We start from the raw sequence: 12,992 nt of genomic DNA on the forward strand, positions 1-12,992 counted from the left end.
AAGATTTATTCTCTTTATTTTCAGAAAAACATGATCGCTGTTTGTGGACCTCATCGTCTGAACGCAGCAATAAAAAAACAGTTTCATTCTTTGTAACTCTCTTGTGGTAGAGTAGAATGTGCTTACATCTTTTCCATGTACTTAAGGGTGAAAAATCACAACACGCCACCACCACCTCAACTACTTCAGCAATGGGCTATGCTAATTGCTAAACCACGCTTCCCCTTTCCCCCTTTCCCTTATTGAATAACAGCCTCATATTAGACCAAGCTTTCGTTTAGATAATCCAGAGATTTCCTTATGGGTGAGCCTATAAAATCCAAACTCAGAAGAAGTAGTTCAGGTATCACTCAAGAAAACTTTATGTAATTGTCATATTTGTTTTAAAGTTGGTGCTTTCGGCACAGTTACTACCGCATTCGCTTTCGTATTTGTATTTACACTCTCTTAGGTGATAATGACAAATTATGCAGAAAATGTTTATTAATGTACTTGATAAAAAAAACAGTCAAATATTTACAATATGCTTTATGATGCAAGAGAATACAGTAGGACCTATGTTTACTAGGATCATGATTATGATACATGGCTGTTTAATTTAAAGAAATATTTACATCACGTGCCATAACAACTTGCATAATCTTTTAAGAGACGAGATGAAGCCTTTTATGACGGAATTACTGGTAGGTAGGATATACTTTCATTCATTTACAGCATGTGCATTTTACTATCGGCATGTTAAACAAATTTGTGCCAGAGAAAGAGGATAGCCGAGGACTAGATACCTACAGATCTGCATACAGGGAAAGATGTTGGTTATTTTATTGAGCTAGCAGGAACACGTTCTTCTAAAATTTAAAAAAAGATGGGTTAAAACCATTTTGAAAAGTAATTTGATTAAATTGTTTGTGTTCTGTTCTATTTTCAGATGACAATTTCGTAATCAGGCATGGTCATTACTGAAGCTACCAGCCTATAAGGGTGAGGTGGGCTACGTCTCTGTCATCTACAGCCTTCTGTAGTCCTCTTTCTTTATTATGTTCACCCTCCCCTGTCTATAGTCTGTCTTCTTGTCTTGCACTAGTCATTGAACAGAACAGCTTGATGGGCTAACGATCCAAACCGATGTGAAATGACAGAAAAACGTGAAGCTTTTGAGATGAGAACCCTGAAGGTAAAACTTCGCTATTTCCCTCAAGCACGCTTCCGTAACTCTTTATTCTTCGAACACTCTGACCTAAACTCTCTCTAACCGTTTTCTCCAAACTACCCGCTCTTCTCAGCGCCTTGGGAAGAATGCCACAAGGGACGCTACTCTCTGGGGTTCGCTACATAGTCTCCCAGGGGCTGTAACCAATGGCCAGCGCATTATACAGTCATGTGACGCTAAAGCGCGTGAATGCATTTCACACCTAAACAGCGGACAGGGTTGGGAGGGACCATGAACAGTGCACCCCCACAGCTAGAACAAGCAGCAGACTCAGCACTCAAGCAGACGACGCGTGACGTAGCATGGACATGACGTCAGGCGCTGCTACGGTCAGCGGGAGAAGGCCTCGACCTTTCCCCGAGAACCGGATAAAAATAGCCTGAAAATGACGTCAACCGTCGTCTGCTGTGAACTACTTTTCTATTACCGGTGAGTCCCCAAGCACTGAGAGAAAGGCAGGCACAGAAAAAAGTTTGACATGCGACAGAACAATCCTTCCATTGCCTTTAGCCTGCATGTCAATCTTTAATCGTCAAATCATCGCGCGCGGTTGAGGAAGGGGGCTGTGCAGTCGTCGTACAGTAGCAAGTGGGACTAGACACAGACTAGTGCTCAACCCTTACTCGGGCTTTCGCCACGTCCGTCATTTGATTCTTCCCTTTCAATTCTTGTTCGCAGGGGCGATCACAGGCTGTGGTCGTGGAGGAGGGTTTTGCATGATTGTTTGGGTTGTCTTTTCGGTCTCTTGGGATCATTTGTTCCTCTTCTTTGTTCTTTTCTTTCCTTTTTCCTTTTTTTCTCCCGTCGTTAATAAACATGTTTTGTACTGTTCTCACTTGTGGGCGTCAGTTTGTACACTGAAGGACGACTGGGCGTTTGTGTGTCTGTGTCTGTGTGGCTGTGAGTGTGCTTGAAACATCTAGCATCTACTTGTTACACATGCCCTCTCTCTCACCGCATATTCCAGGTACCTTTAAGCTTGCATCACACTCGCTCACGCACTTGCTAGAAAGGTGTAGGGGACTCTACTCTAAGCCGCACGGAGGTCACCGGCAGGTCAGGCGGGGTCACATACCGCATCATAGCGCTGACGGCGACACCTCGCACACACTGACACACCGCTACACCATCTAGTTCCTAACAACATGTAGTGAGATGTGTTACTTCAGTCACCACGAGTAACGCCGTTATGCGCTGTACAACAAGGGCTACTACATCGTTTTTCATGACAAATCGTCCTCTATAGTTGTCTCCCTTGGGAAAGCGGCTACAAGGGTCACGCAGATTCTCTCCCTTTCTCTCACACAGACTCAAGACGCTGTGAGCAATAATGTTCATGATAATCAGCATAGAACATCAAGCGCAATTAAAAAATCATATATCTATCAGAACGAGTGTTACCTAAGCTGTTTATCTCCCCATTAATTGTTTTGCGTTAATCATTCAAAACGTTAATTTAAAATAATGAAAGTACAAAAATTCAAATTGTTAATGTCGGACAATGATACCCAGCATTTTCTTTTTGCTGAGCAGTACAACATCACTTTGAGTTGCTAGGTTTTGTTACAAACCTGCAGTAATAGATGAACTGTACTGTATATCAGCAAACAGTCTGTATTAACTAAGCTGGCAGCTTGCTTTATGGAATGGGAAAGTGCTAGCATCTTCTGGTAATTTCACTCCAAGTGGGAAAGGGTAATGATAGGCTTGAAATCTTAAGCACCCAGCAAAGCTGTGACAAAAGACTTGTACCAAAGACTATGATCATCACTGTACTGATAACAAGCAAAAGTTTTACCACTAAGCTAATGCATCTCCCACTTCACCTGGGTGAAAATGATGAAGACCCTTGTTAAATTGGTTTATGACAGTTAAGTCATTATAATTTGAAGTGGCAGTTTGGTAGAGAGGGAAATTTGTTGGAAGAAGAAACTTATCTAGTTTGATTACAGGTAGGATACTATCAACATTACAGAGGAACTTTTAGCTAGTGATAAGTGTACACACTGCACACAAACATTTTGTGTAACCCAATGGTTTTCAAATCTGTAAAATTTCAAGTGAAATTTAAGCTTCGGTTTCTGGTGTTCTTCTAGTAACTTTTAGTAAAAGAAAGAAATTGAATCTGAAGTCGGTAGCAGTTGAGTGTGCACTTTGATGGCAGTTTTTGAATATTTAGTGTGTGTGGTTGGTATTGTGTCTGGTATGTGAGTGGTGAGTGTGCGTGTCCATATTTGGAGTGAGAATTCAGGGACTGTGGGTGTAGGAGGATACTTTCATGCAAGTTTTCAGGTATATCAATGCTTTTTAATGACGACGACGACGACGACGATGATGATGATGATAATAATAAAAATAATAATAATAAAGCAATTATAAACGCATTTGCCCGCGTGGCTGTGAGCTTAAAGCGCCCAGAGAAGAGCCCGAGTAAGAAATGTAATATCACAATGTGCAAACTAAAATAAAGAATGAAAAAAAAATGGGCAGGAAGACAATCACAGAAGGGAGAGACCACCAGCAAGTGCACAAGAGGCGGGTCTTAGAGGCTTCAAAGCAATAATAGCAAGACATTCCAAACACCAGGGTCTGAGAAGGTAAAGGATATAATTATAAACTGAATCATCACATCAATACAGTAACCTGCAGTTAAAGTCTAAGACAAGTTGAACGAAGAGTCTGGTATCAGAAAATCATTGTCGACGAATTCTCTCCACTTAAGTTTTTCTTTCGGCAGGAAAACTATTTTTAGCTTTGTTGTGACCCTTCGTGCGCTTTGAACTGATGTCTGGGCTGGTGAAGGGCTGCTTGGCTCTTGTCACTGCCATCACTCAAGTGGACAGGCGGTATCCCACAATGTCCCTACTTGGACAAAGCGGATGTGACACACGCCACTGGCGATCAGGGTTCACCCTGACCTGGAGGGCCACCTTTGAAGAAAGTTTTCTCAAGAAGTGAAAAATAACGCTTACAGATGCAAAGTATCATTTTTTTTTTAGGGGACACTGGTTTTCCTGTGTAAATTCTGCAAGGTAACCAAGCTCAGCGTGATATACTATTGTTAAATGGTAAGTGTTTAGCGTAAAGGAGTTGGGCTATCCATCTTTCTGACTTTCTATTTGATTGTGTGTGTGCGTGCTCGCGCGCGTTTACATGAGAGAGAGAAATGAGAGAGACTGAACATTCCTTTGTGTATTTAACGATGGAATGTAGATGGATGCTCAGACGAGTATTTCTCAGCAGCCATGTTCGATCACGTGACAAGAGAGTTGGCAATCCAGTCTGTGTAGATCCTCGCATGCTTTTACTCGTTCGGATTGTGGGCTGCGTGCACCATAAACCTGTTGTCGCCTGATATGTTTACGCACACACAGGCACGCAGATACACATGCACACACACGTATACAAACACACACACACGTACGTGACCTGTAAACACAGATTCGTCAGCAGTCACACGCACTTTCTTTTAAAAGTGAAGCTTTGTCATTCAGCACGATGATTATATCCGCCCTTCCTCCATCTCTCTCTCACACACACACTGCCCTACGTCTGCTGACACACTTCCGGGCTCACAAACCCGGATCTTCACCCGTCCGCTGTCTTCTCACACCAGAGACTGACTAAGTGACAACAAATTGTTGGCAGGTTTTCAAAGGATGCTTTCAGAGGACCAAGATACATTAAAATGGTGGGGCGTGTGCAAGCTGTAGCGCCCTTTGTCATCCTCTGTCTCTGGGCTGCTGTCCAGTCTTCTGGTGAGTACAGCAAGGGAGCTAACCATGGTGGGGTGGGGGGTGGAGCGTGGGGAGGTGAGTTGGTCACATTCTTCTCACCTCTCGTTTATTTTGTGTTAATCGGGTGTAATAGTGTGTTTGGATGTAAAACACATTGTATTATGTTATCATAATTAAAGACTGGTTTAAATTATTTTATATGGACAATTCATGTCTAGCAAAGTATGTGTGGGGATGAATGTAGACGAGTTCAGCTGACACTGACATGAGGAGGTAGGATGTAGCATCACATTTACAGTGTTGCTACAGTCACTTAGAGTTACTACCATCTTCATAACAACTTTTCCATCTCCTTCCACAGCAATGTGATCACTAGCACTCCTATATAGCCACTAGAACTCCAGTATATAGATGTCATAGACACAGTGTAATGAAGTATGTAGTTACTAAATCTGTGTTCCCTTCTTCTCAGTTTAACACTGATGGGAGCTGGTACAGGTTCTCTCTCTCTGTCCTCTTAGTCGTGTACATGCCACATTCAGCCCACGAGAACGATCACAGACTGTGTGAAATAATTATCTTTAGACATCATGGATCCCAAGGTGCTATTCATTCATAGGGGCTTTTTAATCTTTGTAATAATGAAGAGGGCTGGGGTCAAAATAAATGCTGACCTCTGAGATCTACCTTTGAAGCTTCTATCAGCTTCGCTTCTGTCCCCCCCCCCCAAAAAAAAAACAAAAAAAAAAAAAACCTGCCCGGTATCTTCCCACCAATTACAAACAGACAGCTAGTGTACACATATCTCAGTCGCCCTGTCCTAAGCCTCGAAATTGTTACAAGCTGATCTCCACACAATTTATAGCGAAAACTACGCAAAAAGTAAACTTTATAAATATTTGCTAGTCATGCACCCTGTATCAATGATCTCTATCTCCCTCTATACATATATATCTCACACCCACCAATCTCAAACCACAAGAAATAGATGCTGATAATGTGACCAAATAATGAGTACATAGCAACATAGCAAAATTGTACAGTTGACGGTTTGTTGCAAGACAGATTTTCCGCCGTGTCTCCTGTCTGTAGCCTGTAGATCAGTGGTTCTCAAAGTGTGGTCCGCGGGCATAAGTCAGGTGGTCCGCGGCTGACAGTCGTCATATGTCAGCAAAATAATGTTTAAAGTGATGTATTCCTCGCATTAACATTTTAATTACAAAGAACGAGGTATACGTAGTTTTATGTGAACTTATTACTATACTACTGTCACAAAAGTTTTGAATTGTAATGAAACAAATTCGGCAATTTAAATTTGAAATTCATAGTACAGACTGATTTTTAGGCCTCGGTGGCCCGCCATAATTTTTTACTTAAGTAAAGTGGTCCGCGGTCCGAAATACTTTGAGAACCACTGCTGCAGAGCTTCGCTACTTTTTTCATCAGATGCTTGCAGCATCCGAAAATGGTTTGGTCCTAACTGCGTGTATCGATGTCAATGTAAGAATGATAACGAAGACTACTACTACTGCCGAGGGTCAGATGGTGTTTGTCGGTGTGGAAGTGGTTACGCCGGAACATCTTGTCAGTACGGTGAGTTTGTTTCTTCCATGAAGCTAGCCACTTACTTTGTATCTGACATCTACTGTCTTTACTACAATTAGCGGCAGTCTTCATTTTTGTAATGCATTATATATATACACACAAATCTAGGCATACACATTGAATTTGAACGTCTGATGTGATTTAATTATATCTGCGCTATGATCCACTTAAAGACAAAATCAAATTCACTGCATTTAAGGTACAAAATTGTTATCGATGATGATAATGATGATGATAACGTCCTTCTCCTCCTCCACCACCACCATCACCACCACCACCACCTTTATCATCATCGAGGATGGGGTACGGAAAAGGTCTTAGGAGCAGGCTACAACCTAATGTCTTCTCTGAGGTCCAGAAATGAAATTTGAAAGAAAATAAGAAAAGGCGATTGTCTTCGTTGGAAAATATGTTGTTATATAAATATGTATTTTGTTTCTTGCAGAGAACTACGCTGCTTTAGCGAGTACTCGGGTAGAAAATGTAGAAGTGGTGTTTGGCAATATGGCCAGTGTGACCGATGGGAACGAGGTCACGTGCTTTGCAGCAAAAATCCAACCAAATGTCAAGTGGACCGCGGAACTGAGCAGCAGCTCTTGGGTGACTCACATTAAACTTATAGTTCGGAAAGGTGTGTATTTTATATTTTATTCCTGTTTTGTTTGTTAGCTGTAGTAGTATGCAATTTTTTTCTAATGAAAAGGTAATGCTTAGCTTAAAATATGATTCTCTAAAACCTAAGTCAACACTGTAATTGTTACACAAAACCTGGTGGAATCTTAGCAGTAGAGCTGAATATTTTACTGACTAAATATTTGGCATGTTTAAACTATACAAACTACTAGGATTAAATAATCATGCTCAAAAATAGATGTAAGCAATACAATATGCTAATGTAAAAAGACAAACTTAATTGTTAAACGGGAAGCCAGCAAGTTTCAGTATGTAAAAAATACAATTTTTATTGCAGGACTTGTAAAGCAATAAGATACAGAATTTGTACATTAATCAGACAAAAGTTGAATTATGGAGTACAAGCACACAATACAATTGTCACCACATTCCTTACACCTTGTATCACCAACATCATGATTTCAGGGTCGGCGGGACCGGAGGATCTGACAGTCAGTTGTTACAACGACGTTGACAACACAGAAACTCGTGTGACTCCACGCCAGGCAAACAACAACGACACGGAGCTGGTTTACCCGCTGAACCCCCCTTCTCTAGTGTCCAAGGTTCAAATCTCCACTTCTCGGGATGCTCAACTAGCTCTGTGCGAGGTGTACATTTTAGGAGGTATGTGTGAATGTATTGAAAACATGTCGCTGATACTTTTATCTCTGTTGATCTGATGGTTTTTCTCGGGTGGAGAAAAAAAATGTTATTTCAGACATCGTTTTTGACATTATCTTTCTTTTTACTTCTCTGTTTTATTTTTCTATGATTTATATATTCAACTTCTCACTCTCCCTATCGTTCAGTCTCTCTCTCTCTCTCTTTCCATCCCTCTCTCCTGTTGTTCTTTTTCAGAGACCTTTACATAATATTATTAAACTGATGCTTCGCGATTTACACATGAACACATATTGAAAATGCGAACATTCAATCAGTTTATGTCTAAGGTACTTTGTCATGTCCACTTCATGTCTCCAGGTCGCAATCTGGCGCTGAAGAAAAATGCTAGTCAAGGAGAAGAAACATTCTCTTCTCAAAGTGGAGCTGAAAAAGCGGTGGATGGCAACATTGACAGGACGACCTCATGCACTCAGACCAAAGGCACAAGCATGAAGTCCTGGTGGAAAGTCGTTCTTGGAAACAACCTACTTATCTGGAGAATTGAAGTCCATAACAAAGATGGGCAGTGTAAGAAACCTCTTCTTGCGTTTAAACCTTTCAGTGGGATTTGTGAGATAGAGTGTCAAACAAACAGAATGATAAAGAAGAAAACTTTTTTAAATATCAAATGATGTTTAGGGGCTGATCGAAGCGATTTAGTAAAGGTTGCCTGAGATTTTGCTTGGAACTGAACTCACTTTTACAAATCGCATGGACATCTTTTACTCTGCGATAAAGTTTGCTAGCATTTATTTGAAAAGTCACCTCCTACCTCAATTAAATGTTTCTTGTGTGTATATATATGTTCATGTGCGTGCGCACACACATTTACAGATATGGTTGAGAGAGAGCTCCAACAGGAAAAGGTAAGATGGGTGGAAGAGATCCTTAAATGAAAAAACAAAGACAAAAAATTTTAGCTACCATTTTTAATTCTGGTGTTACAGTAATTGTAGTAATTTAATGGACAAGTAAATTATACGGAAAACCACAAGTTAAGGAAATGTTTTAAATGTTACAGATTCATGGCGACTTCGTTATTTTGAGGTTGGGGCTACACTGCGCAATGAATCATTTCAACTCCTGTACAAAGACACACGCGCGGACATACCATCCGTCACATCTATTAATTTGGAAAGACCGGTGGCTGCAACTGAAGTTAACATTTCGTTGCCAGATAGCGGAATAGCGCTTACTTTGTGTGAGGTGCGCATTTTTGGAGGTAAACTATCATTCTTAATTTCCCATTAATTAATTTCTAAAACGACAGACATAAAGACGGAGCTCGGAATAAGCTTTACCTGAATTGTTTCGTTTTCCGGTTGATGCTGCAGGACTACATGATGTTAGACCTTATGATTAGTAAAATGGCCAAACACACTAATTTTGATGGGTAGAGCAATGAATCTTTGCCATCACCGGCTTTTCCATTCTTTTAGTACCAACCTCCACAGATTTGTATTAAAAAAAACCACAAATGCTAAGGAAAATATTACAATGTAATTTATGACACTTCTGTTTTTATATTGACATTCATGGTAAGAATAACACAAAAAAGAGTACTAAAGGAAACAAAATCTTGTTTACAATGAAAGAATTTTTTCCAAGCGTCCACAAAAGTACCGTTATACGATTTTATTTTTTCTTTCGCTCACTGTCATACAATGGAAGGCACAGAGAGAGAGAGAAAGGTGCTCTTACATACTTGTCACAATTTTCAGATTGCCTTGATTACTTCCATGGTTGGAAATGCGAAGAGCGATGTAACTGTGAAGACAGTGGAGAAATCTGCGAGAAGATGTGGGGGTCGTGTCCTGTCAGCGGGTGCAAAAGCGGGTGGCAAGGACTTGGGTGCCGAGAGCGTGAGTACATCATAAGCCAGCTCTAGTGAGTAGCCATAGTAACCGCTTGTCTCAATAGGTCCTCTCCTGCCTCACCATGTGACCATTCATCACCGAAATAACAAAGTCCGAACATATTTAATTCAACTTTCCATCGCCTACACTTCTTGTTTATCAGTCATCGTAAGGGAGATAACAAATACGTTGACATCTCTACTTATCACCTGAATGGAGCGAGACACATCGATTCTCTTTCTTTGTAGCCTGTGGGTCTGGAACCTTCGGCTTCCAGTGCAGCAGCAACTGTAGCGACACCTGTGTTGAGAGAAAGTGTCAACAAATCTCTGGTGAATGCACCAACGGGTGCAAGCCCGGGTGGGAGGGAGACAAATGTGACCGAGGTGAGTTCTCTGACTTTTTCTTTCCCGATACCTCGTGTGGGTGGCTGGGTGGAGAGTGGGAGTGATGAGCGTGTTCATATGATTGTGTATATGCCTGCGTGTGCGAGTGTTGTTGTGTGCGTGGTTGTGTTTGTGTGATTGTAAGCATTAACATTTTCAAGTGCTAACAAAATAAAATGTAGTCATGATCATTTTCATTCCAAACTCTGTTTCATGTGTGGTGGATGCCCAGTGTGCCCTATAAATTATTTTGGCGAGAGGTGCTCTCGGAAATGTGGTGAAGGTTGTGCCAACAGCCGATGTCATCACATCACAGGCAAGTGCACTCAGGGATGCAATGCAGGCTGGCAGGGAGCAACCTGCTCTAGTCGTGAGTACATTTTCAAACTGAATTTAATATGAACAAAAGGTAATAAAATTTTAGTCTGGGGCTTCTTTTATATAAAAAGGCACAAACCAGGATTTAAAAAAATATCTAGGAGGCCTGAGTGTAATGAAAAGTAACATTGTAGAAGGTGATATTAAAGTCTACCTGAGCACTACATTTAGTTTTTTTTCATCTTATTTTCTCAGTACTAGAATATATTCCTGAAGATATGAGTGAATAAAACATTTCATCTGTTCTCTAAGTACAATTCTATAAACACCCGCATGCACAAAGACAGGTCATGAAGATATTTCTGACAATAAAAAATAGGAGAAAATAATTAGGAATATTCATCGATATTTATAACATCATTGTTTTGATGTTGAGATATTGTTTATAGTTTGAGATCTTGAGAGGATTAGTTAAAATTTAGAAGGAAATATTTTTATCTTTCTTTCCAAACTGAAACCATATGCTTGTAAAAATATTTGTTTGAGAGAAGGAAAGATGAGAGATGGAGCTAAAATGAGTGGGTGGGAATACAAGTTAGGTAATCAAGTAATACAAGGAGAGCGGTGGACGATAAAGATTTCTTATTTCATGGACAGAGGGACGAGTTAATTTTATTCTTCCTTACTTCTCATGCAGCCTGTGATTCGGGCTTCTTTGGACTCAACTGTAGCCTCACGTGCAGCATCGGCTGCTTGAACACGACATGTGACGCAAGTTCCGGAACCTGCTCATACGGATGCGCAGACGGCTTTGGTGGCGACACCTGCGTCAGTGAGGACTTAATGGGAGACAACCCTACGGATGATGGTATGAGTACACAGGTATCAAGGGGAAGGCAAGTCGAGGCAATGAAAGCAAGTCAAGGGAGGGCAAGTCAAGCCAGAACACAAGTTGAGGCCCTTGGTAGTGTAGTAGTACAGACACTCGGTTGTCAGCATTGCACTGAGAGGCTCTGAGTTCAAAACACGTCTCGGGCTAATCTCTTTGCATGACACTTGTTGCCAGGACTAGCTGGCGGAGGGTTTCTCCTCCTCCCTCACACCTCATAGTGAGAAATCACTTCTGAGTGGAAGCATTTTAACTCCAAATAGATTAACTAATCAAGTCACACTGGCGTTCGTATGTGTGTTCGTAACGATATGAATGTAATGGCTGACAGGGTCTTCTTCACATACCGGCCTACACTACTGTTTTACATTCGACTGGTTCAAATTCTGAGTTAAGCACAACTTGCCTTGTCTTCTAAAATTCTACACGAATTATACAAACTAACTTTACTACTTTGACCTATGTTAAAGCCTCTCAAGATGTGACATATCAACGATCTGGTTTTCAATTTGGTTTTTCAGACAATAACAGCATCATAATCGGTGTGACTGTAGGCGTGCTCTTTCTAATATTATTGCTGATCACCATTGGTCTGATTGTGTGGAGGATAAGGTGAGTTACAGCCCTGCACGGGGTATACTCTATCGTTGATTCTGTAAGTGTAGGTACGAAAATATCTTTTGGTTGAAAAAGTTGTTATAATTGTATTCTAATCAGGGACCCAACACATACCGACGACTGACATTTACTACATCTTAAACGAGTGACGAAAATTTGCTGCACTTCTATTGATTTCAGAGAAAACTTGTTTTTAAAGACAATTTGTAATTTCAGTTGGACTGGTTGATTAAGACAAAAACAAATAACTTGTGAGCTGTCCGCGAACTTACAGGCTGCTTTTCTCACTTCTTCCAAACTTCATTTCAACAGAAAGAGAAATCCAGAAACAAAATCCCAACGGAAGACTGGCGTGAACAGTGTCACTCCTATCGGCTTACTGATGGACTCACCAGACAACGCAAACAATATACTCCAGCCACTCAACAGCCCGAACACGGACTTCACGTGCAAGCGATCCAACTCCATGTCCCCGGCGAAGCCTCCACGACGAAGGTTGACAGAGAAACGCGAAGCTTTTCAGATGGAAGAACAGAGCGGGTAAGACTCCTTTTGTTCTTCTGTATTATCAGTCACCAATATCAACTGTGAGGAATCCAAGGAGTCTCTGAAGAAACCTTTTGGCTCGATGAAAATAATCTGGTATCAATAAATTATTTGTTTCAACATTTTAGAAAAAAAATGTTTGTAAGGAAGACACTTTAAAAATACTACTTAGAAGTTAATTCTAGAATGACTGAGATGTTAATCGGGGATTAAATTAATGAGGTTTATGTGTCTCAAGGCTCGTGTCCCCTGACGACAAAGCAGCTGTCAGATCATCCAAGCGCGAGAAGGTTGAGTCTTCCTCGGGGGCCGAGAGCTCCAGACAAAGTCTCCGCAGCAGCAGCAGGCGGCCTCAGCTCATGGCCCTGTTCTCCAGAGATGCAACTTCTACCGGAGACACAGCCATCACCAGGGCGCGAGCCAGCAGGCGGGGGGCGAGTTTTGAGTCTCTCGATGAATGTGGGTACCTAATATAAAAAGTGAAATTTA

The 12,992-nt window shown here is 41.1% G+C and overlaps 1 protein-coding gene across 4 annotated transcripts in view; it reads left to right on the plus strand.

Annotated features, from left to right (window-relative positions):
- Positions 1–12,992, plus strand: part of LOC112555363 — a 64,385-nt gene that overhangs the window by 43,322 nt on the left and 8,071 nt on the right. Inside the window, exons 1-14 of one of the 4 annotated variants that reach the window (XM_025223729.1) lie at positions 4,118–4,278; positions 4,859–4,968; positions 6,394–6,540; positions 6,998–7,183; positions 7,651–7,851; positions 8,209–8,418; positions 8,912–9,112; positions 9,612–9,752; positions 9,995–10,132; positions 10,365–10,502; positions 11,148–11,318; positions 11,861–11,951; positions 12,270–12,497; positions 12,742–12,962. In XM_025223729.1, the coding sequence (XP_025079514.1) occupies positions 4,899–4,968; positions 6,394–6,540; positions 6,998–7,183; positions 7,651–7,851; positions 8,209–8,418; positions 8,912–9,112; positions 9,612–9,752; positions 9,995–10,132; positions 10,365–10,502; positions 11,148–11,318; positions 11,861–11,951; positions 12,270–12,497; positions 12,742–12,962 (2,143 nt within the window). In that variant the 5' untranslated portion in view covers positions 4,118–4,278; positions 4,859–4,898. Of the gene's footprint in view, positions 1–4,117; positions 4,279–4,762; positions 4,969–6,393; positions 6,541–6,997; positions 7,184–7,650; positions 7,852–8,208; positions 8,419–8,911; positions 9,113–9,611; positions 9,753–9,994; positions 10,133–10,364; positions 10,503–11,147; positions 11,319–11,860; positions 11,952–12,269; positions 12,498–12,741; positions 12,963–12,992 lie in introns of those variants that run through there. The other 3 variants (XM_025223728.1, XM_025223726.1, XM_025223727.1) reach the window with 3 other exon arrangements.

The sequence above is a fragment of the Pomacea canaliculata genome, linkage group LG14 (assembly GCF_003073045.1).
Source record: "Pomacea canaliculata isolate SZHN2017 linkage group LG14, ASM307304v1, whole genome shotgun sequence".
Lineage (NCBI taxonomy): Eukaryota > Metazoa > Mollusca > Gastropoda > Architaenioglossa > Ampullariidae > Pomacea > Pomacea canaliculata.